Source organism: Corvus moneduloides, chromosome 1 (genome assembly GCF_009650955.1).
Source record: "Corvus moneduloides isolate bCorMon1 chromosome 1, bCorMon1.pri, whole genome shotgun sequence".
Taxonomy (NCBI): Eukaryota; Metazoa; Chordata; class Aves; order Passeriformes; family Corvidae; genus Corvus; species Corvus moneduloides.
This window is the reverse complement of record NC_045476.1, coordinates 154695674-154720440: the sequence shown is the minus strand read 5'-3', so window position 1 is coordinate 154720440 and position 24767 is coordinate 154695674. Positions and strand designations below refer to the sequence as shown.

General features: G+C 40.6%; 1 protein-coding gene across 3 annotated transcripts in view; it reads left to right on the top strand.

Annotated features, from left to right (window-relative positions):
• Nucleotides 1–9461: 9461 nt before the first annotated feature.
• The window catches only part of TMEM65 (transmembrane protein 65), a 28035-nt gene continuing 12729 nt past the window's right edge, over nt 9462–24767 (top strand). The window contains exons 1-2 of one of the 3 annotated variants that reach the window (XM_032132842.1): nt 9462–9841; nt 12838–13077. In XM_032132842.1, coding sequence (XP_031988733.1) covers nt 9523–9841; nt 12838–13077 — 559 coding nt within the window. In that variant the 5' untranslated portion in view covers nt 9462–9522. Of the gene's footprint in view, nt 9842–12837; nt 13078–15502; nt 15584–24767 lie in introns of all 3 variants that reach the window. The other 2 variants (XM_032132852.1, XM_032132860.1) reach the window with 2 other exon arrangements.

Sequence of the window (24767 nt, the reverse complement as noted above, 5' to 3'; positions counted from 1 at the left end):
CTGGCAGAGATCACTGAGGTCAGGCAATACTGAAGCAGAGTAATAAAATAAAATCGATAGCTTCTTGGATTACACGGTTGTGAAGAAACCAGGAAGGACAGACTCTATCCTTCCCATGGGCAAGCAGTCTTAGATGTTGAGGAGTATGGGGAATTATAAGAGAGAATTAGGTTGTGAGCTGTAAAACCTGCCTGCAGAGGCACATGACAGAACAAAGGAGCACCTGGCGGCACAGAGAAGCTTGTCTCCAATGGACCCTGGGGGGAGGAGGTGTCACACGGCAGACCCCTATGGAGAGGAGACTGACAGACGAGAGAACAGCGAGTGATCATCCCATAAAAGGAAGTGTGTTACTGATGTGGCAACACGGGATAGGTCACGCCATATAAAGAAATACTGTGCCTTAGAAAAGTGTATAAAACCAACTCGCTCCTTTGAATAAAGGACTCAGATTCCCTGCCGGCCTGAGTCCGTCGTTCAATCGCCGACAGAGGAGCATTGTTGGGGGCAAAATTTTTTTAACGTAAGATCTTTATTTCTTGTAGTTGTGCAAGCATATATAAAGACAGTGGAATAAAGCAAATAAATAAAAATAGAAATATAAACTTGCAGTTCATTTTGCTGTTAAAACTAGACTATAAACTGAATGGTTATGGAGCGGTACATTGAGTGATAGAAGTGTCATAGCTCCACTGGGCCTCTTTACCTCCAGGCACCTAAAAGTTTGGCTTAAATCCTCTGTTTGTTTATCGAATACAAATATCTATGTAGTACATAAATCTCCATATAGGCACTTTATTCCCTCCCCATCTGTTATTTCTTTTAGAAGAAAAATCTTCTTGAAAAGAATTCCTGCATAGCATTAAAGAACCTGAGGAAAACAGGTCAATAAATCAATAAACATATTTTCAGTTGTTGTAGCATCTTTTAAGCCCACATGCAAATTTTGTACATTTATTCTGTCCCTATATGTAAAGAAGTTAATTCTAGGAGACTTTGCTGTAGACTGAGAGCAAAAGAGAAAAACAAGAGTACAGTAGTGGCCTATTGTGTTAGTAATGAATAAACTCAAGACTGAACTGTCCTTTGTTTCATTTAAAAAGATCAGAGCACAATGAACAATTTGGCCACTCTTAACAATGGCACTGCTCTGTTTGAGAGAACATGGGTCAAGGTATTCTTCCATTGGTTACCAAGGTGGTGGAAAATTCAAATTAAATATAAGCAGTTTAAAAGCAAGGTAAATCCCTGGATTTCACAAGTGGCAGCGAGCATTCTCCTTTATTAACAGAACTGTTTGCTTGTGTATCCACTCTAACATCTTCCAAACAAATGGCTAAGGATGTGAGAGAATCCAGAAGCATTGGTTCTGACATTGTTCATGCAGCCTGTTGCTCCTCTACACAAATCTCACCTCTGACAGTGATTACTACCTAACCTTTGCATGAATATAAGAAACCCACAGCGGGTAAGTATGGAATAACCTGCTTTCCATAGAAAGTGGCTCATAACTAGAGTTTGGCTTCACTCCTGACTGATAATGTTCATTCTCTTTCCAAGCTTTTCACATTTAATTTTGATAACCATTGTTCTGACTCTTCTTTAGCTCAGAGCATTTTCTTAAGGGTTTGCACGGGACAAATTTCATACCCTGCATCTTGTTTTATAACAGCACTCCCAGCAACAGCCCTGGAAAAAAATGGGTGAGGACATCAAGCGATCAAAGAGAACGGAGCCAAGATACAGTAGATACAGTGCCCAGAACCTCATACTTTGTTACAATGAATATGGACAGTTTTCTGCCCCTGCCTGTGAGATTAGGAGAATTCCTTCTGTCAGCTGCTTGTCAAGGTGTCCTGGATAAGGCTCTGTATCCAAAATTTGGGAATGACCAGGTTCTTCTTCTTTTTTTTTTTTTTTTTAATATACTAAAATTTGTTACAATTATCATCTAAAGTACTAAACCATCACAGATACTAACTTTTGCAGCATACATGCTAATATTATAACCTACATGCAATAGTCATTCCTTACCTGTAACAGCTGGATGTCAACTTCACTGGGTCATTTGGAATTTAGTGCCAAGGCAAGACTTCTCTCCGTGTGCTACAGCTCTATTCACCCACCTGGTACAGCAAGCACCTTCAGGGATTGCCAGCAGTGAACCCTCAGTGACAGTGAAGCAGCACATCAGGCTGTGCCTTGTACCCAGCCAGCAGCCCCTGACAATTAAGATTGTTTCCAGTTTGACACAAAATGCTCTTGTTCAGGAAGGAGCTCAGGGTGTTGTACTGCCTGAGACACTGCAAACCAGTGGCTTTTGGTTGTTACCGATTTATTTTACATTTGCATCTGGTTTTCTGGGGGTGAATAAGTTTTTCTTTACGAACAAACTCTTTGCCTCCTCTCATATCCACTTCAATATTAGGTTGAATACAATACTAGAAACTGCTAGCCAGAGTAACTCATCATTATTTACCTGCACAGGAGTCAGTCATGCAGGCATAACATGCATATTACAATTCTTTGCTGTGAGTGGCCAGTTACTATAAAAGTTCTCTACCTTGCAACTCTTATCCCTAGAAGTTATTTTCTTTTTGCTAAAGGCAAGAGGAATCAAGACTTTGAAAAATTTTATCTTTATTAATCCCCACAGAAATTAAGTGGATAATTAAAAACAAAACCACCATGACATATAACATGTTAAAAACACCATTTGATTTAATGGTGGATTTAGCATCTGACAGTCACTTGCACATTTGGAGATGATTATATCTCTGTAGTTATTATGAACTGCCTATAGCTTTTTCTTTCCATTGCTGAATGAAATATTAGTGCAAACTATCATCATGATCTTACACACCATCTGTTTATGCTCCTCTTTTCATCTTTCTGTGATCATACATCTCTCTATTTTAAATAGATTTATATGTCCTCTATAAACAATTAAATAAATCTTGTATGCAATAGAACTTTTGATGATCTCACTGAAACAGATAGGAATTAAATATTCATTGCCACTCTAAGAATGAATTAATCCAGCAGTTAAATTCGCACAGCAGCTATTCAACAGGAAACTTCTAAATGTGGATTCTATTCGAGTATTGGTAATTTTTTTAACTGGAGGGTATATACACATGTGACCTTGTTCAGAAAAGAGTTCATTCACTGCTGTGATGACTCTCAAGCTTCCAGACAATGAGGATATAAATAATTTTACAGTAAGACGTTGGATTTTTTGGCACCTCACACCTGTTTCTTTCCTTCTTTAAAACTATGTGATAGAATCAGTTAATTGATTGGCATCCTAATTTTTACTCATAGAACTCACCATGTGATTTTTTAAATGAAATTTTCAAAAAAGAGTTTACGCTATGAAATTTTACAATTATTGAGAGGGGCCATCACATTATCATGGTGTATAATTGTATTTGCTTCAAACAGCAACTTAATAACGAAGAAAATAGTGAACAGAGATTGAAAATTGCACTGAGGACTTCAACACAAGCTGTCATGGTTACTTCTGGAAAAAGAGGGGACAAGCAAGTAGCAACTGGGCTGGAGAAAGCCTCCAAAAAGCAGCCATGGGTCCTTCTAAAGTAACAGATTGGGCACAGCCAGGCTGAGTTAACAGGGTAGTGTGGGTGGAAGACTTCTAGAGTAGAAAGTGAGAGAGCAAAAGAAAGTAAGAGACTGATGAAAAGGAAAAACAAGGAAAACAGAGAAATCTGTGAAGTCAAACTGCCTGAAAACCTCTGGCGGGATGTAAGAAAGCTTTTGTTCATGACCTCTTTCACTGAATGTGTAAACAGGCTGAACAACAGCTTGGGCTGCCCTTTCGGTGGTACTTAACTCTCATCTCTTGTGACTAATTAGCTTTGCTCAATAGAAGTAAACAGGATCAAGGGGCAATGTGGATAATGGTAGCGGTGATGTTTGATAAAGCGTCAGGGAACAGCAGCCTCAGACACAGCGAAACATTATGAAGATGCGATCGCTATAGGTCATCTCAGCCGTTTTACACCACAAAGTGGTGGGTGTCTCCAAGGCCCTAACCCAGCTTGTTGTAAGCCTTTGAGACCTTTGTCTTTCTTTCATGTTTCAAAGAAAGGCAATGGTACAATATCCTTGGCATGATACACCACCCTAAGGCTTAGCAGCTAGAAGCAGGTGCTGGGCAAAGGTGCTTTACAACATCCACGTGTTCAGCTGACTCCAGAGCTGGGCAGGAGCTGCTCATTCCTCACAGAACATCAGCCACCCCACTCCCTGCTCAGCATTTTTATAGACCCAAAAATCAATCTTACACACTGGAAATATGCTTAAGCACCCCCTGATGACAGTCACAGCATTACACTGATGTGGGAGACCCTCTGTACAGCAGAAATTACCAGAGAAAATTTTGGACCACCTAGTCCTTTTTTGGGAGAGATAAAATAGAAAGCAGCTAAGTTGGCCCAATAAATGTAAGCTATATATGCTGCTTTCCTCTGACATTCCCTACCCTCTTTTGGAATATTTCTCTTCTTTCATACATTCCTCCTGCCACATTTTAATGCAGTTCACTAAATGAAACAGTTCAGTGCTCTCACCTTACCCAATTTACCAACAGAATCATTTTTTTGATCTCAAAAAATGTACTGATCTTTATCTTTTCCAAGTAGAACACCAATACTGGAGAACAAAGGGCAAAATTTTCTATCATGTTTAGTGTGAAAAGCTCCAGGACTAATTTGAAGAAATGTTGTGAACCATATATTATAATTGTGGGAGGAATTACAGTAAACACCTATATTTGGCTCTTCAAAGTAAAAAAAAGAACTAAGAGCTTGTCTAAGCAGAACTAAGAGCTTGACTAAGATAAGACTTCAATTAATTATTATATGAAGCAGATCCCATCTTTTAGAAAATTAACCTTCAGAAAGTTGTTCCAGTTGTTATTATTTTCACTGCTAAAATAAAAGTCTAATTCTGTCGAGTTTTGGCTTCAAGATTTGCCATACATCAATATACACTGATGGCTGTGACTGTACTGTATAATTTTATTGTGTGCTGAAAATGTTGTTTTATAAAGTGTTGTTTTATAAAGTGTCTTAGATACTACGTTTATGTTAAACTCACAAACTTCCAGTTAATAAAGTGAATAAATTATCTTTGAAGTCTCAACCAGCATTTTCCCAAATCTTTAATAATTTTCCCAACATTTTTTTTGAACTATGTGCAATTTATCTTAGACTGGATAGTCTGGATAGTCTGGTATCCAGTCTGTAGCTGGATACAATATTCTAAAAGCATTTACCCTGAAAGACAGAATATGTATCACATCTTGTATTTGATAACCCCATATTTATAATTCAAAAACACTTACTATCCCTTTCAGGCACAGTGTTCCAGGGGGACCTTACTTCAGTGATTGCCTACCATGATCTTCAGATTTGTTCAAACCTCACATTGTGCCTTCTGCTTCCTGAATGTTAAAAGCATGGAATAATTTACATGAGCAAGATGAGAAGCAGAAAAGGCCTTGACACTGTGTAAGCACTGTTCAGCAGTAACTAAAACATCCCTGTGTCATCAACACTGTTTTCAGTACAAATCCCAAACAGAGCCAAATAATCCCCACACAATTCCCCATACTAGCTACTGTGAAGAACTTTAACTGTCCCCAACAAAGCCAGTAGAGTCTAAGCCAAAAATTTTAAGTGTTTATCAATATAATAATGCATATGATTGTACACAGCTCTACAAGGAGGGAATTGGTGATGGTCAGAAAGATCCTCTGGTTGCACTTGATCTCCTACAAGTTCTTAAGCTGGGAGAGCAACTTTTTACACAGACAGATCAGGATAGTAAAAGGGGCAATGGTTTTAAATTTTTAAAAGAGGACAGATTTAGATTAGATGTCAGGAAGAAGTTCTTTACTCAGAGGGTGGTGAGGAACTGGCACAGGTTGCCCAGAAAAATTATGGATGCCCCATCCCTGGAAGTGTTCAACGCCAAGTTGGATGGAGCCTTGAGCAACCTGGTCTAGTGAATGACATCCCTGCCCAAGGCAGAGGAGTTGGAATAAGATGTCTTTCAGGTCCCTTCAACCCAAGATATTCTGTGATCCTATGATTCTATGATTACTATTCTAAGATTACTGTAAATTCTTCTTTTATCCCTAAATGATAAGCTCTTACTCATTTTTTTGCACTATTGCAATAAATAATAGTAATTTAACTTCCTGATCTTGTCTTACATTCATATTTTAGATTGTAGATAGAATTTTGAATTTTAGCAAGTGGTCAATATATTTCAGGGCTCCTTTTCTGAGTGAGCTTTTGTGTTTCATACTCTGGATTCCTCCACCTGCCAGCACACAAAGGGTTGTAGGGTCAGCCCCTAGCTGGGCTAGCAGGACCAGAAGAGCCACTTCTTCTTCAGAAATGTGAGGCAAAATAAAAGTAGCTTGTCCTCTCTGGGGCTATTTATCTGCAACTCTCCTAGAAATTTTGACCTGCATAGGTGAAAATATAGTACTTCATATAAAAATATAGTACTTAACTGGTAAAGCACGAACTGGGCATAGTTTGAATTTATGTTATCAATTATCAACCTTTAAATCTTGGTCTCACCTTAGGTAACAATACTTGCCTTTACACTGGGCAGAGAAATCATCCTTAATAGAAAGTTCCTTCATCAATATTCTATTACTCGACCACATAAGAATATAATTATTACATGTGCACCCATTATTTATATAGGATGAGGGCTGCAAAGTATTTCCTGCCAATATCCACAAAAATATTTGTCTCTCAGCCTGCAGTCCCTAGAAGGCCTTGCAGAAATTCTCTTAAAGAAGGTTGGCATTTTTCTGCTGATTTCTACATAAACTTTCTTCCAGCTTTTAAGGCTGAACTTACGTAACTTTCAGTGTAATATTTTTAACAATTTCCTTCTAGTTCTGTCAGTTTGTGTATAAGCATTCTCTATTAGTTTGGTCACTCATAAGATAAATCATATTAGGAGAAAATTAGGCTATCAGCAAAAAGCCTAAGAAAATACAGTGAAACTTCTGCATTTTTCAGAACATTGTGGGAAATATGAATTTCAGCAGGTTCTCAAGCTCCACTGGAGTGTCAGGGACTAATGAAAGTTATTCTACACCACCTGCTGAACAGAGTTAAATAAATAGTCTGATTAATTAAAGTGTCAGTTCAGCCAATGGTTCCAATTTCCCTTTTTCACAAAATAAAAGCTCCAACAAAAAATTATGGAAAAAACCTATTCGATTATTTAGGTAATTTCCTGTCCTTGAAGAATAGTCCCTCCAATGACATTTTTATTCCAATTTGTTCAATGCAGTTTAAAGGCTTGGAAAGTGTAAACCACAGCTGATAGCCACAGAAGAAGTTACTGTCTGCTAAACCCTGATCTCTATCTTGACAGACATGTAATGACTTTTATTTTCATAACAGTATTGTATGTTGTCTACTTAAATAATGTCCTTGTACCTCTCTATACAGCAAATATTCCTATACAGCAAATACCCAAAGGCTATGCTAGAAACTTCCTGCTCATTGTCCTTCAGTGTCTGAAAAGACCTGCAATGTTTTGAGTTCTGTCAAAACACCCCAAGGATACTCCAGATGCAATCACTTTTTGTAACATCTGTACAGCGAGACATGGGCTATGGTGGTGGGAAAGAGAGAAAGTCTCCTTTCTTGCCAGATACCAGTGTTCCTCCTTTGCTCTGTCTCTGTAGTCTGGTGCAATCCAGCTGTGTGAATGTAAAATCAAATAGAATATATACCACAATCAGAAATATGTCAAACTGAAGTATCAAAGGTCTGGCCTCTGGAAAGTCTGGTTTTTCCATATTTTTAATGTGGCATTTTTTTCAGGGTTTTGTAGCCCCATTGCATGTCCTGCCTTTCCATGTGGAAGCATGCATTTTTATTGTAAAAGTGATCTGGTTACCAAAATTTTAACAGCATTTTTGAACAGATTTAAAAACATTGTTGTTACAGTTCTCTGAAAACTATTACTGATTTCCACATTTCCCCCCAAGAGTAGCAGAAGATTCCACTTTTTAAATAAAACAATTGGGAAGATAAGCACAGTTCTGAACACCATCAAAAGCTTAGTAGCTCTGGATCAGGAGTATGCAGAGAGACAGAATTGAAAAAAATCTCTCAGAGGCAGGCTCTATTAGATGCATGGAAAAAATGCATTTAAATGAAAATAGTAGCCTATACTCCTCTATCTCTGCTGTTTCATTAACAGGGTGAGAATTAAAATATTATATATTCAGGCCTTTATGACTTACTTTCTGCATTTCTGCACTCACTTTCTGCTCCCTCTCTACTGTACATGTACTATATGTAAATACTCATAATTTTGAATGCATAATCTAGGTCAGGCACCTCTGTTTACCATGAGGTCTTTGTCTTTATACCATATGTTAACTCTGCAGCAGTGGAACTGGAAAGAAAATGCTGCTTTTTCATGCAAAGTTTAAACTTTCTGTTTACCTTCCTCCAAGAAGGCAGCAGATCCCCCTGGCTGAAGAAACCACCTGGATGGACATCAATAGGTCTGCTACCTTTGGTGTTAAAGAGCTAGAGATATAGCAGCAAATTTTGAGTACCTTCTGAAGCCACTTACCTTAGTATTAAATGAGCTAGGCATAAAATATGTGAGTCCCTTGTGGTTATTTAGGTTCTTTGCAGTCTAATTACAGTATCTAATACAATTTGAATACAGTTTTCACAAAACAGTGAACAATTGTGGATTATCCCACAAGGACGGTATTTGTAGCAGCGAAGCCAAGTGAGGTTTAAAACCAAACGTGGTTTTAAAGCATCCTCTGTTCCCTCAAGACATAAATTCTGTCCTGAATGTGTTTGGTTTGGTTTGTTTTTTTTTTTTTTTAACTGTTCCGGGTGTGCCGGGTAGAATACCTGCCAATTAATTAAAAAGAATACAAACGCTATATGCAAACAAAGTGTACTAAACCTAAAACTGGATGATGCAACACCACTGTAAATATGTAAAAATAAATACTGTAAAGCAAGGGCCTGGAAAACGGGAAAGACAAGCAAAACCTCATTTCTGTTGCCCTGCTGAGCTGCTGGAACCTGGCGCTGCGAGAAGCCCTGTGGGCTCTCAGGCACCATAACAGTGGGTGTAACGTGAAGGATTTGGGAAGCAGCGCTCCTCAGGGCCGAGGCTCGGAGTCGCCGGGCGCTGCCGACCCACTCCCCTCAGAGAGGCCGGGCAGGCGCCTGCGCGGGGCCGCCCCTCAGGCCCCTGCGCCCCGCCCTGCAGCCGAGGCTCCCCGAGCGGAGCGGAGCGGAGCGGGGCTGGGCTGGGGCCGGGGCGGGGCGGCGCTGCCGCCGCTGTTGGCGGGAGCTCGGCGGGGCGGTGCCTGGCGCGGACCGCCCGGCCCCACCGGCGGAGCAGCCGCGGGAGCGCGGCCCGGGCGACTCGGCCGCGGGCGGTTCTGGCGGCCCGAGCGCCGCGCCCTTCCCCGGCTCCATGTCGGCGTGGCTCGGCCGGGCGGCGCTGCTGCTGGGGCGGCCGGGGGGCCCCGCCGCCGTCCCTTCGTCCTGCCTGGGCTCGCTGCGGGGCCCGCGGTGCTGCTGCCGTCGGCGCCTGGGCAGCCTGCGGGGCGGCGCCGAGGGGCTGCTCCTCCCGCGGGGGTCGCGGGCGCTCGGCACGCACCCCAAGAAGGAGCCGATGGAGGCGCTGAACACGGCGCAGGGGGCCCGCGACTTCATCTACAGCCTGCACTCCACCGAGCGGAGCTGCCTGCTGCGGGAGCTCCACCGCTTCGAGTCCATCGCCATCGCCCAAGGTGAGCCGCGACCCGCCCCGAGCCCGGCTGGGGGTGGGAGGGCCCGGCCGGAACGGGGGCTGAGGCTCCGAAGTTTGGGGGTCCTCACGCTCTCGCCCAAGCGACTCCTTCGGGCGAGTAGGAAACTCTAGCAGGACGAGGTATCGAGAGGTGCTCGTCCCTGTGTGTTCGCGTAATCGGGTGTAAATGAGGCACACGACCTGAAATGTAGTTTCCAGAAGCATCCGCAGCACCTTCGGAACTTAAATCGACCCAGTGTGCCAAATCCTCGGTGGGTCTGTCATCTCACCGGGTGTTTCAGACAGCCACGGGTGGCCATTTTTCCCAATGAGAGTAGGAAAGTGTGTCTCATAAAATCCTCCTGACACTAGGGCAGCAGTAAATTGATTTCAGACCTGTTAAGAGACGCCAGGCTGCTGCTGCTCTGGGAGCTCATTCATGAGTTACACTTCCCTGCACAGAGAGCTGCCGGTTGGTTCTCATTCGGGAAGGTGTATGTGTTGGGGAGGTTTATAGATGTATCTCTGAATACAGGGCTGTGCAACGCTAATTAAAGTAATTCACAGTCATTTTTCTCGTCTGATCCAACTGTTCTTGCCAACTTGACACTGTTCCTTAAACAAATCAAAACCTGACAAAACCAAATCCTCTTAATTACAACCTCCTTACTTCTAGTTCTGATCCTCAGCTGTAATTTACAATCCCTATTGCAGCGAAGATGATAGCGGGTGCTTAAGAGATCAGTGTGCATTTGATCTAGGCCTCTTTGTGACTTTGATAGTAGCGTGCCCTTGGAAAGGGCATTTCTGTGCCTTGTGGCTCCTCTGTAGATGTCTGGAAAAATTTTGGGTGGGCAGAGAACAAGTTTGAGGGTCAGCTGTAGAAGTGCTGCTTTTGTGAAGAGACAGAACCCTTTCAGGTGTCTCTTTGGTTTTGTTTGTAGCATACTTGCATATAAACTCTCGTGTTTCTAGTCAGAGTGAGAGTAGTGCACTTATACGCCTCATTTCAGGAGCAGCAGTGCTTCTGTTTTGCAGACAGTGAATCAGTTGTATTTGTTTTACAACATAGAAGGTAGTACGCTTTGAACTGGAAGTTGACACTAACTTTTGAATACTAACAACTAATACTCTTCCCACATAAATCCTTCTCAGCTTCTGAAGGGTTCTTGCCACGAGGTTTTTGTGTGAGTTTCTATCCCATCACTTATTGGGCAGGTTAAACATAATGGAGCTGTGTGCCTGGAGAATCATGTGGTGGATATCAAAATGAGACTTTAAAATTTCAGTATAGTGTCTCAGCGTTTACACAGATATAAATCAACAGATGGTTGTATTTAATATCTTGTTGCTCAAATGCTGCTAGTTATAATATGAAAGTCTATTGTGTAAAATAGTGTGACTTTCTGAAGATTCGGGATTTAGAAGCAAAGTAACAAAAGCATTAGTTTGAATTTAGACACTTTACTGCATGGGACATTATTAGTTGGTTTTAAATTTATTCCACTGCTGGAAATTGCAGTTCACTTGTGCCTGAAACTGTAATCATTAATCTTGCTGGAGAGATTATTTCAGCAAAATCTCACTTGTGGGCTTAGTAGTCTCACAGGTAAGGGCTGCATAAAGTGTTGTAATGCCATCAGACCTCATCCTTGGAGTCAGATTCTTGATCTGCTGACCTAGTAGCTTGATAAGACTTTTTTTGTAGATAACCTTTTCCTTTAGCTAGTTCTGTTCATGTGATATTTTTACCAGACTGCAGCATGGTAACAGCGGTCAGCTTTTACCTATAAGAAATTCTGTTTCTTCATGTGTTACAAAAAAAGAAAAATCATAACTGAAAAAGGCCTCTAGTAAGTGTGTTAAATAGAAATTTGAGAAAAAACCTATCACGGTATCCCGCAGTAATAGGGAGGAGAAGAGAGATCCAGCAGGCAGGAATTGTGCAGCAAGATTGATTTATTTAATTATTTTACAACTCTTTAATAGACTTTTTTTCTTCATAGTCTAATTGGTCAAAGGATCAGCCACCCCTTGGGGTGATTGGCTAAAATCCTAAAACATCATTGTCAAAATACTTTTCTACTGTACCATAAACAAAGCTCTGCAGGGTTGCAGATGTTCATAGTTTATAGAACTCTGCAAATATCTTTGTGAGAGAGAAACATATCTCACGGGACTGGAAAGAAGCAAGAGAAATTCTTGCTAGCTGCATATTTGTATCCACAATTACCCATAGCTGTTTTCTGCAGAGGATTGATATTGAGAGAATTCAAATTTTGCGTGAAGAAGGGCAAAGGGGTGTCAGGTAGGTATTATCACTCTCAACACTGTGGAGTGCAAGGAGAAGACAAGGTGGATAGAAGGGCTGCACTGGAAAGAAAATTGGAGACTTTTCTGAGCTACATGTTTGTATTCCGTACTTAAAATGCTTTATTATGTTTAGAAAATACTTTGTATGATTGCTCTTTCCTGCTGTTGAAATGGTGTAGCAATGACCTGAATAGGTTTGTGAGTGAGTAGCAAATGAGGGGAGAGATACTTGCTTTTAAAGTACTTTCTCCGACCGACTAGTGTCACTTTTGATTTTTACAACTCATGAGTTTAGTCAAGACAAAACTGTTTTAGGGATGTTGGGTTTCTTATCAATCTTCTCATTCATTGGCAGCATGCTGTAGCTTCCAGCAGCTGATTCTTTAGCTGAGGTTGTTGTTTGTACTTTTGTGTTGATTTCCAATGAAAGTGATCCAAATGCAGCCTTCAAATTCTCTTCTTTACTGCCTGAGTAATTGTGTTCTGTTTGAGTCTGAAAAATCAGTCTGAAAAATCATGACATGCCTGTGCATTTTGCCACTGTGCTTAAGCTTGTTTTGTGCCAGTGATCTTTTCATAATTCTTTATGGAAAGGGAGGTGTTAGTCCATACCCTTCTTAACACAGTCCTTATTGGGTTAAGTTTTGACCTTCTTCCTTCACTACCTCTTCTGTGCCCTAACAGACCCCATATCAGCTAGGGAAGGCTGTCAGCAATATGGGGAGACCTGGGCACATCAAGAACCAAATGGGGCAAGTTCCTCAGCCCATTCCCAGGCCTACCACCAGAAGGATGCAGTTCCACCAACTAATTGCCCTAGCACGAAATATGACAGGACACACTATCTGTGGCCTCCGCTAATGGCAGAGGCTGTGGGGAAGCCCATCCTTTCCTGCGGCTGCTACACTGAAGGACGGTCCTCAGGTAGGTGAGTTGTAGCTGTTACCTGTAAGTTAGGTGAGTCTCTGAAGCATTTTTGAAACTTAAAACATCTGCTTGTGCTGTAGTCACGAAAACTGTAGGTGGGGAGAGGTTTGTGAATATGTTCCTGCCATCACCTTGTCACCTGTCTTACCTGGAGGTCTATGGAGCTTCCAGATGCTGGGTGCTAGCAGTTGGTTAAGCAGTGTAGCTTATGAATAAACACTGACTGAAATTCTGTTGTTTGTTTTAGTGCTTCAGTAGACAGAGCTCTATCTGTGAGCAGGTGATGGCTGAGAGCTAAAAGCCTGAGTTTAAATTCGTAGATGCGTTTTGCATAGTAGAAGCTGGGGAAGACTGTGAGACTGAATCTTGATAGAATAGTTCTCAGAAAATATTTTGAAAACTGTCCTGGGTTAGACTATAATCTGTATCTTACCATTTTAAAATTTAGTCCAAACATCACTGAGCTGTTCTTTCTGAAAACAGCTGCAAATCCTTCTCATCTGGATTTAGTTTTCCTTCTGCATTAAAGTATTTTTTTTCCCTTTTGAACCTTGGAATGATGAATAAGGTGTCCAGTGTTAACACAACAAAGCGTTATTCCATCCTTCTGGAAGTCTTGTCTTGTTTGAAGATTGATGATTTCATGGTGCAAGTGTGGTTTGTGGTGAGGACTGCCCTCATCCCACTGAGCTGGGAGAAGAGGAACTATTTATGCTGTTGTGCTTTGACAGGTACCATGGCACCTGGTGGGGACAGTTCTCTCTTCCTCTCTCCTTTACAGACCCAGCATATCCAGGTGAATGTCACGCTGTGTGTGGTGGAGCAATGTCATCTACTTCTGTTTTCTTTGCTGTGACCTAGGTCAATAAATTTTTTTAACTCTAGTGTTTGATTGCTATTCTAAGAAAAGGTTTTCTGGCAGACTGCTGGCAAGTGTCTAATTCACAAGTTTGAAGTGCCCTGTCAAGCTGGTAGAATAACAAACTCTTGCCAGCCTGTGTGAGTCCCTTTGTGTTCTTAGACTATTGCAGCCTACCTCAGGACTGTTGCTAATCTCACTGCTGACTCAAAAATACTAGGTGGTGAAAGGAATATTGTGTTTGAGATGCAAAGATGTGCTACTTCTTGCTTTTGAAACTTCTTTTTTTTTAATATACTCTCTACCTCCTGCCCTGAGTCTTGGAGCCCTCTCATGAAGACAGAGTGCAGAAGGAAAAGTCCTACTTAGGCTCTACTGATCCTTTTCATTAACATCTGAACCCCATGAATCAGAATCATGGAATATCCTGAATTTAAAGGGACCCACAAGATTCATCGAAACCAAGTCCTGCGCTTGCACTGGACATCCCCAAGAACCTCACCATGTGCCTGAGAGCATTTTCCAGACACTTCTTGAACTCTGTGAGGCTTGGTGCTGTGACCACTTCCCTGGGGAGCCTGTTTGAGGGCCCAACCACCCTCTGGGTGTAGAACCTTTTCCTAATATCGAACCTCAACCTTCCCTGACAAAACTTCAGGCCTTTCCCTTGGGCCCTGTAACAGACAAAAGATCAGTGTCTGCTCCTCTGCTTCTCTTTGTGAGGAAGCTGCAGACTACAGTGAGGTCTCCCCTCAGTCTCCTCCAGGCTGAATAAGTTTGGGCTATTCAGCCTGGAGAAGAGAAGGCTCTGGGGATGCCTTACAGTACATTCCAGCATGTTAGCAGGGTTTACAAGTGCGCTGGAGAGGACTTTTCATGAAGACATAGAGTCATAGGTCAAGAGGGAATGGCTTTAAAGTGGAGGAGGGTAGGTTTAGATTAGCTATTGGAAAGAAATTCTTTACTATGAGACTGGTGAGACAATGGCATAAGTTGTCTAGAGGAGCTGTGAGTGCCCCTTTCCTACAAGTCCAGGTTGGATGGGGCTTTGAGCAACCAGATCTAGTGGAAGGTGTTCCATGGTGTTGGAGCTAGATGATCATTAAATTGCTTCGAACCCAAACTACTAGGTAATTTAGGGGATGAGGTTTAATGTCATAAACAAGAAAATTCGTGCATGGTCACTCATGGTAAAACAATTCTGAAACTGCTCTCTGAAAATGTCAGCTGTATCTGTCTGCCTTTGAACCTCTTGCAGCAAGGTAATGTTTTCTGAAGTTCATATTGTTTTTGCTGTGGTGGTTTGATTTGCTTCCATATTCTGAAATTTCACCTTCTCCTTTAACTTAAAGCAGGTTCTAGTCTGCTTAAATGCAGAAACTTTGTCATACGTTTTTGCAGAGAAAACCCTGGAAACAATCAAGTGGAATTGGTGTAAAACCCACAGAAATCCAATCTTAATATTTATAAAGGATCTTTTTCTTGCTGGTGGATGCTCCAGTATTGATTAAAAGATTTTAAATAATGACTGATTGCTGTTTTGCTTTTGAAAACTCATTGTAGCATGCCGGTATCCTAAACCACTGGTACCACTTGAGAAGCCAGCAGAGGAGGTAGAGTCACCAGAGACGACCAGTGCTTTTGGTACAGTAAAAAAACCCGAACAGAAGAGTGTGTTTGCTGAGATGTGCATTGCATAAGGCCAGCAGGCTGCTGGTTTGACAGACTTCCCGCATGCTTGTTTTGATGCATTTGGCATGTATTGCTGCAGGAAATAAAAGTACACAGTTTTTGTTCATATTCATATAAAGCCTTCAGTCTCAAGAATTTCAGTGATCTGCATCTTCAGGTACTTACTCTTAATTTGACCAAGGTATTCAAGCATAGGTCTTGTGGAAACTGCTGCACTATACCATAATTTCTAGTTAATACTTGACCAGAGATTTCAGACTATGAAACAACATTTTTATGAAATAGCTCAGTGTCAGCTACCTTATGTTTTTTTTCTCGGAAAGCGATGTGCGTAAAATCACATGGTCCAAATATAATGCAGAAATAATACTATTGTTGAAAAATATTATTTAGTTAGCTGCCTTTGCTTTTTCCTGCAAAAGGTAAAATAAGATTTCTCCAATTAAAATTTGTTTTGTCTTTTGCATGTGTTTAAACATGTGATGAGTACAAAATAGGTGTCATGCACAAATGTCTTAAATCACAAATCAGAAAAAATACCTGAATCTTAAGCCAGTGTTCTTCAGCTGCTTCTTTTGTAAAATAGCACATTTTAGAGCTAAAAGGAAAATTTGTCTCCCAATAACTCTTGTCCAGTACAAAGACTGCTTTTGATTTAGGGCTTTTCAGGGAAGATCACTTGAAATGTAGCTTTTACTTAGAGTGCAACTGAAACCTTTGAGAGTGATAGATTCAAAACACTCAGATCTCCCTGCAACAGGCATGAATGAAATAGATCATGTTCATTCTGTGAACACAGAAGTTCCAGTGTGTAACCTCAATGAAAAGAAAAGGAAGTCTTCCAGTTTCTCTAAGAAAGAAATTATTTAAAGCTGACTCATTCAACTGAAAACTCTTAGCTTTAATCAGCCTTATTTATTATTTAATCAATCCAAATATGAAACTACAGAGGTATCTGGTGTCTCCAGAAAAAAATCCTTTGTAAAAACAACAAGTAAGTGGAAAAATAAGATATCATGCGAGCAGAGTACTTAAAGAAGCTGTCTTGGCTCCCTGTGCTGTTGTTTAGATTTTTCTACAAAAACGACTCATTTTGGGGAAAGCTGGACATGAATATGTGAGCTGCCTTGTGCCCCCCTTCTACTTTATCCTTAAATTAGCATGGTGATATTTCAAATATCTGAAAGCATGCCTTTTTGTTTCTGTTTTGTTGCTGTGTGTGAGAAGTTCCTTTAACAGTGAATGAGCCCCTTGGAATTTCTGGGATGTGACTAACCCATGCCTGAAACACATGCTTCCTCTGAAACTTGGGGAGCATTTTAAGACAAAGCCCACAAAATCCTTTTTTCAACCCAGCTGAGTGCATGTTTCGTTCAAAACTATGGAATAGGAAACCATAGGTTTTTTATTCCAGTGTTCATTTACTTAGGATTCTTAGATATTTATATGTTAATTGTTAATAAAATACCCTCCCTAGCAGCCATAATACTTAGTGATACTTGCTATACTTTTTTTTTAAATCACATTATTTTCTCTAGAAAATAAAAAGGGGAAATAGGAACATATTTAAGACTCTGTATTTTGAGATGGATCATATTCTGTATCAACTCTCCTATTGGCTTAAAGCAGTCATAAGAAGCAGGTGGTTTGTTTTATTATCTCCTACTGTATCTAGGGTTAAAACCTTTCCTCAATGCTCTTAAATACTTCATGGCTTTTAGGCATTTCCAGAATTAAAACATGCCTTACTGTTTGGCAGTCATCCTAGTGAAAGGCTCCTGCATGATGTGGGGAAAGAACACAGCTTTGAAAAATCTTTCTAATTTCAGGAAAAATTGAAAAGTTTGAGACAAAAAGGCTTCTACAGTGAGACCAATTTCAACTGAGAGGAGACAGATACAGGGTCCACAGTGGCCCAGCCTTAGGTTCCCAAAGCTCGCTTCTTGGAGATAGTCTGGGATGTGTTGTCTGGGCACCAGCACTTCTTTCAAAACTTTCTGGGAAGCCTTGAGGCAGGTTTAGGAGGGGACGGTCCCTGATATGTGATTCTTATCTGTGCCATGGACAGAGGTCTGTGCTTTGGGTTGTGTTCTTGTATGTAAAGTTGTATTGCCACAAAGCTCAGGTCCAAATGCGTACTGGGAACCAACAAGTAACTGCTGCACTTTCCCCTGCTACATTTTTCTTTTAGGCATTATCAGTTTCTGGTTATTCTACTGTTAGAGTAACTTTTCTTCCATGGCTTTTAATTATTTGCACTTGATGGCATTTGACTTTGTGCAGTGATCTATCCCTTAGTGCTGTCAGGTTTGCTGTAACTTATCTTACTCTAAGAGTGTGAATCATTGGTCTCCATGAGGATATTATCCCATCTTTCATAACAACCTGAATTGGTAGAAATTGTGTTTTATTGGCTTTGTTTAATTTTGTGGAAGACTAGAGAAAAATGTGCATGGAACAAACCAATTTCTTTAGCCAGCTGCTCTTTCAAATACCATCAACTTGTGTTTTCAGATTACAGATAACCTTTTTGATCCAGTTGTTTCTTTGCTTCAGTTCTGGCAACAGGCTGATTTTCACAAAGTGCAAGTAAAGCTGTGATGTTACAAATGTAAAATTAACTGTTTTGCTCAAGATTGTGAGATGTAAGAATTTCTAGCTAGATTCACAGCCTTCTTGCCTAATAAAGTTTTTTGCCATAAAGAAGGAATGGGAGAACAGCTTGAAATCCACTGCTCCTTCCCCAGTTTTATTATCTACTTATATTATTTTATGGAGTAAAGTAAATAAAGTAAATAGGTAGCTGCAAAAGTGACAGTGCTATTACAAATAATCATCCTGGTGACCTTTTCCTCTTGCAAATATCCGACAGACAAATTCTGATTCAGTGTCCCTCTCTCTCAACAGAAGAAATGTACCAAAGGTGCAGTTGAGTTCTGATAAATGACAAATGGCCCAGGTTGAAAAAGACTGCTCCCATGGGAAATTATATGTGATCTCGTATAAGTTTTTTACTCATTTATTGGATCTGGTTTATCAAAACGAAAAAAAAAGTCTTTGGATTTGTAAAGTTTTCACTGTTGGATTACATCTCAGGGTTGGATGCTAGGAACCTATTGTATCTACCTGGTTTCCATGCTTATATCAGTTTTTGCAGTTGCACACTAATATTGCTGAGTTTTACTGTGGTTTGTATCTGACCCTGTGTTAAAAGCTCAGCTTAAAAAAAAGAGCTCACTTTAATTTCTTTTTCCCAGCCATAGAGGAAAACCATTTTCCTGGGTTTCCCACAGTGGGTAAGGGCAGGCCCGCATGAGCTGTGGATGAGGTGATGTGTAGTAGATGTGACTTGGCCGTATGGGTGTGGATTTACTGCTGGCTTCACCTGTGTTGTTGTAAAGAGTGTTCTGTTCTTTCCCTGCTCCCAAAACCTCTGGGTATGAAAGTCTCAATTCTGCTTCCCATGCTAGCACTGCTGTTCTTCTCTGGGCCTGGCTGTGTACCTGACTAAGAACAAGTGCCAGAGTAAAGGACAAGTCCCAAATACATGATCAGGAGGGAATTTAGGGGCAAGAGGAAAAGTATCAAATCACCCCTTGCAGTAACAACATGACTTTAGATCACTTCAAGGTGCAGTTTTCTGTTTCACCTAAGGTTCTGTCTTTCTGTTTTCTGATGGGAAGTGCCAGGAGCATTTTTGTGCCTCAGGCAGGAGTCTGTTCTGGGATCTCTGTGTTGCTAACAGCACACAGTGACTTGCACTAGTGAGCAATACTGGCTTGATCTCCCAGGTTACCTTTGCAGTTTTGTCAACTACTTGCAATTTTAGTTTTTACCTCAACATTGTCTTGCAGCTAGGAAGGGAGCTGTCTCTCCTCTCCCTTCCTCTGGCTCTCTATTCAGGATTATTTATTGTGGTGTGAGTGGCTGCCCCCCCACATCACACAGTACTTTGCTTCAGCACTGCAAAAGGCAGCCTCAGCCTGAATCCATCCCCTTCCTTGCTGCTGGAAAAGGGGCTGTGTAAACATTGCACAGATTTTGGAGAAGCAGAGGGAGGGAAGGATGCTGGAGGCAGACTGTGATCAGTCTCCATTGCACAGCGTGAAAAACTATAGGGGTGCATATTTCATTAAGATCTCCGGTAAACAGTGGCGTTGCGGGTATGTCACCGATGCAGGCAGTGCCACAGCATACTTTCCATTGCCAGGGGGAGAAGTGTTAAATACATTAGATTCCATATTTCCTCCCCTGTGGAAAACAAAACAGGCTTATGCATGCAGAAAACTTTGAACTGAGGATTTCTGTTTGTATTTCACTAATTTTCAAGATGATTAGGAGAACTGGAGGTGAAGGGTGTAATTTCAGCATTCACAGGAGTCTGCTGCCTGCTTACAGTAAAGCAATGACAGAAGAACAAGTTAAAAATAATGGTGGAAAAGGGAAAGTGCATAAAGTTGAAAAACAAAACTTTCTTAAGTAGCAGAACTGTGTGTTTCATAACCTGGCATTGGATAGTTTCTGGGAAAGTTAAGAAGCGTTGGGATTAAATAGATGGACCAGATGTGCAGCTCTTCATAGAGTAGAGGTCCTGAAGCAGCTTTAGAGGGAGTGTGTGCACAGCTGGCACTTGCAGGGATGTGACAGGAACCGAAGCTTGCAGTGGCTCTGCAGCTAGAAGCTGCAGGGATGCACTGAATCCTCCTGAGAGAGGCCTCATGCTTGCCAGAGGCTGGAGAAACACCGACCAGGAGAAGGATGTTCTTGGTTTTTTTTTGTTTTGCAGAATAAAGGCAATTGGTTGAAAGAACTAAAAGTGAGCTTAGTCAGAACTGTTCACTTTTAGGAAGAGAAGAGCACAGTAGCCTTTGTCTTCTGTTTCTCCTTATTTATATGACTTTATTTACAAAACCAGCAATCTTAATATTTCAGATAATTTTGAACAGAGTGAATTTTTTATTAGAACTTAAAATTCATGTGCAGAATAAATTATTACATAATGCAACTGCATAACAGCCCTGTAGATATTCCATATTCTTGTAACATAAAAGCCAAAAGAAAATATTTTAAGGTAAAGTTGCATGTGAAGTGATTTTATCTGTTTTTATATTATAATCATTCCTTCAGCTGTTTGCCAGAGAAAACTGTCATTGCAGCTTGAATTTGATTATGCAGGGAGTCAGATGGGGAAGTAGGACTAATTTCACAAATGAGGCTTTGCTAAGTTACATGGGGAAGGGAAAGGAGTATCAAAGTCATGAATCTACTGCATTACCTCTAGCAGCAGGTGAAGAGTTAAGAATAGCTTCATTGCTACTGCATTCTGTATTCATTAGGCATTTATAGAGAGAGGCACAAATTACTTGCGTGTAATTTATGGCTGGAACTTAAATTGTCAGTGGTTTCTTATGGTGTTCCTTTTGCTGACAGGATTGAATAGAGTCTTAAGAACTTCAAGGCAGCTGGTACTTTTGTCTTTAATGCCCCAATGCAATGAAAAATTAGAAGGAATGTCATTACACTTAGTATGAGTCTGTAACAAAATGTTTGACGATCATTCAGTTTATCTGGCCTCTCTGTCTGTCTTATTTTGGGTAGCTATATTAAAGTCTGAGACAGATGAAAAGCAATAAACTCTACATGCATTTAAAATTATTTCAGACAGAAGCTTATTTTTGTGGTTGTACTTGCTTCCAAGGTTGTCCTCAGGCAGGGAATGGAACTTTCTGCTTACAAGAAGGCTGGTACTTAGTGGTGTGTGTTTTAATAGCAGTTTTTCTTCAGGTCTCTGTAAAGATTGTAGTCGAGTTCTCTTAAAGGAAAAGGATAATCCCACCAAACACATTTAATGTGCCAGCCCCCCATCTCCTGCTACTTCAAGGTTTTTCAGGGAGGGTGATGCAACATGATCACTGTGTAATTCTCTACAGTGTTACAGAGAATATTAAAAAAATACTGTTCTATTTGTATTTATGCAGAATATCTCTTTGGACATAGTTACCTTTTCCAGAGCAGTAGAGAATTTTTCTATCTATTTTTCTATATTTTCCTCTGTCTGTTTGTACCAGAGCTTCACCCAGCTTTCCCTCTGCTGGGCGTGTGACTGAAGGGGCCGACAGCCAGGTTTATATTTAGCATTGCAGGAGTCAGCATCCTTTCATGCCTTGATTGCTGTAGTAACAGGAAACCATTTGTGAGTTATAACAAATAATGGAGAATTTTTCTTTACTGTCAACTCATGGATTGTTGTTTACCCGTCTGGAATATTAAGGGAACCCAACTGAAGATCAATGGGACAAGGTTTTTTAATTTTGCTACATTGCAGTTTTGGTGAAAACATTGAAGAAGAGCAGAGGAGGAACAAAGGACAATGAGGAAGCATCTTACGAGTTTATTCCATGAATGAACTCCTACATCAGAGTCAGAATTTGCTTTTGAGGATTCACCTCTGAACAAAGCAATAACACATCTCATTTTTAGGCTCCAATCCAGAATTTTGGGGGTAAAGATCCTCTTGTGAACTCACGTGCAAAGGAGTACCTCTTTTTAGTAGACACAACAATTGCTCTGATTTCTTGTTCTGTGCTAGTGATGCTTTTGCTGTTTCAGTGATAGATATCTGAATGATTTGCTGAAATGATCTGGACAGGCTTTTTGGAGGAAACAGATTGATGAATTCAAGACAAAACACCCTCTGTAACTTCCAGATTAGATGCCTTCGGAGCCTAAAATGATGTTATAATAGATCTAGATTATTAATATTTTTTATACTCCTCTTCTTTCTTGATATTTGTTGTTTAATAATTAAACAATTCAGTCACCATTTAAAAATCTATGAAACACTGGTCATATTTTTGTCTCAGATTTAACAACACTCAGCAGTAGCAAGTATTTTCCTAGGGTAGCTCTGGCAGTAGTACCGGCATTCAGTGTTAGTGTTTCCTGCCCCTGGGTGACAGTAACAGATTCAGCTATAAAATTTATGGTGATGTTAGCTGCAATTCGAATAAAACATAATACATGCCTTTAGGCTTGCAAGTTCTCTTGTATGCCAGTTCTTAAAAAATTGGTAATTCAGAAACCTGTGATGACAACTTACTAGGTTTTGGTTGGGGTTTTTTTTAAATAAATGCACTCCCATTACCTGTTAGTTGTGGTGAGTTTGTCAGCTAAGAATAATAATTCTAAAACTAAATTGCAAGTACTTGGCTACAATTGGCAGAGTGACTTTAACTTGCTGGGTTTGGGCCAAGTTGTGGATGATATTATTTATGATGATGGTTTTATATTTCACTCCTTTACCCCCTGTGCTCCCCCCAGGTTCTAACTATTTCTTAAAATAGTTAGAAAAAAAGATGATTACTATAAATTTAAAAAATTTCAAGAACATATTTAAGAAGCAGTAAATGTTTTTCTGCTTCCCAGACTTTACTAATTCAGGGCTCATGACATGTATTGCACTTGAACCTTGGTTTATAACCTCACTTATGGTAATGAATGTCAGAAAATAGCAATATTCCTCACTCCACCATTTCATTTTATTCCTTCTGCAGTAAGATGAATTCTGTGTCTTACTGAGCACTGTGGCGCAGGATGAGCTGGTGAATGGCCATCGTGAAATGCAATTCTGGAGTACTTTAGAGTTGTTTTCTTTTTCCCCCAGACATTTAAACTCTGAATTGTTTGATTCTGACTGAATTGAGCTCTTCAAAGAGGGTTTTGCAATTTGGATTCTTGTTTTCCCTCTGGTAAAACAAGCAAAGGGCATGTTTCCTTTGCTGTACTCTCTGAATATTTTTATTCTTGTTTTTTGCTGAGTCTTGAAAATTCAAATAGTCAGAACAACTTCCTATGAATAAATACCCTATTCTGAAATACATTTTTCTATCTAGAGTTTTAAAAAATTGGTTTAGAGAATTTTTTTGGCTCTCAGTCCGTGCATATCTTGTGGAGTTTTAAAGTATGTTATGCTTTAAAGAGGTGGTGTTGGAAGTGATTCTGTAAAAAGGTTTTTGGCTTTCCAGCCACAGTGGTTGGGGTTTTTTTTCTGCTTTAATTTTTTTTCCTTCTCCATGGCCCAGCATTAAACTAATCTTTGGCCTCTGCAAGTAGAGCTGAGCTGCACCAGCCCTTTCCCTGCAGCAGGCAGTGCTCTGCACCTGGCAGAGGCAGAGCATCAGTTTTCAGGGAAGTCTCCTTTGTGCTTTAAAGCCTTGTTTTGGTGCTCCATAGGGGACAGCTTTTCCCATGAGCCTGGTCCTGCAGGTACAATGTGACAAAGTGCTGAGTCCCCTGGTCTGACTTGGCCCTGCTTGTGCTGGGGTGGGATGAGATGCTCTCTCAGGCTCTGTCCTGGCTCAGACAGAGAGGGAGCTTCCCTGTCTGGCCTGTGTGCAGGGTTCACCAGCCCCAGTTATCTGAACTTCATCTGGCAGACTTGTCCAATCCCTGTCTCATTAATATGTGTAACCACTGATTTTTTTCACAGATTAATTTTTATCTTAATGATGAGGGAAACTGTAAGCTAGGCACACTTCCAGATGAGTTGACAAGACTCCCTTTAATAAAATAAAGTTCTTGCATGTGCAGCACAAAGACCCATTACTGACATGAGCTCCCTGTGGCTGATCAGGAGCAGTCTGGTCTCCAGAGCATGGTGCCACCATGCTGTCCCTAGTGGCCTCTCTTGCAACTTTCGTCCTGGTAGTGTTGAAGTACTGCTTCATAAAATGCCTATTTAGGAGGAATCCCACACTACTGAAACAGATTATGTCAATGATTAAGTTATTTTTGCTTATATTTGATCCCCTGGTATTTCCCTCTATCTTGTACTAACTTGTCTTTCCTCTAACCTCAAAGTTGTGTCCCCCAGCCTCCCTTCTTTTAGAAACATCCCAAGGTAGTCCTTGATGTATGTTCTGAAGGACAAGTTTATGTTCTTTTTAGTTATTTAGTTAGACTCGGAACTCCCATTATTCCTAGACGCAAGACATTTTTATTTCTTTTTCCTTCTACCAAACACTTTTAATTCTTCCTTTTGGTACTAAGTTTCTAAAGTCAGTTATGCACTGGGTTTTTTTAGCTTTTTTTAATAGTTGTCTAGCTAGACTGAATAGAATGTAATTGTGTAGGCTGA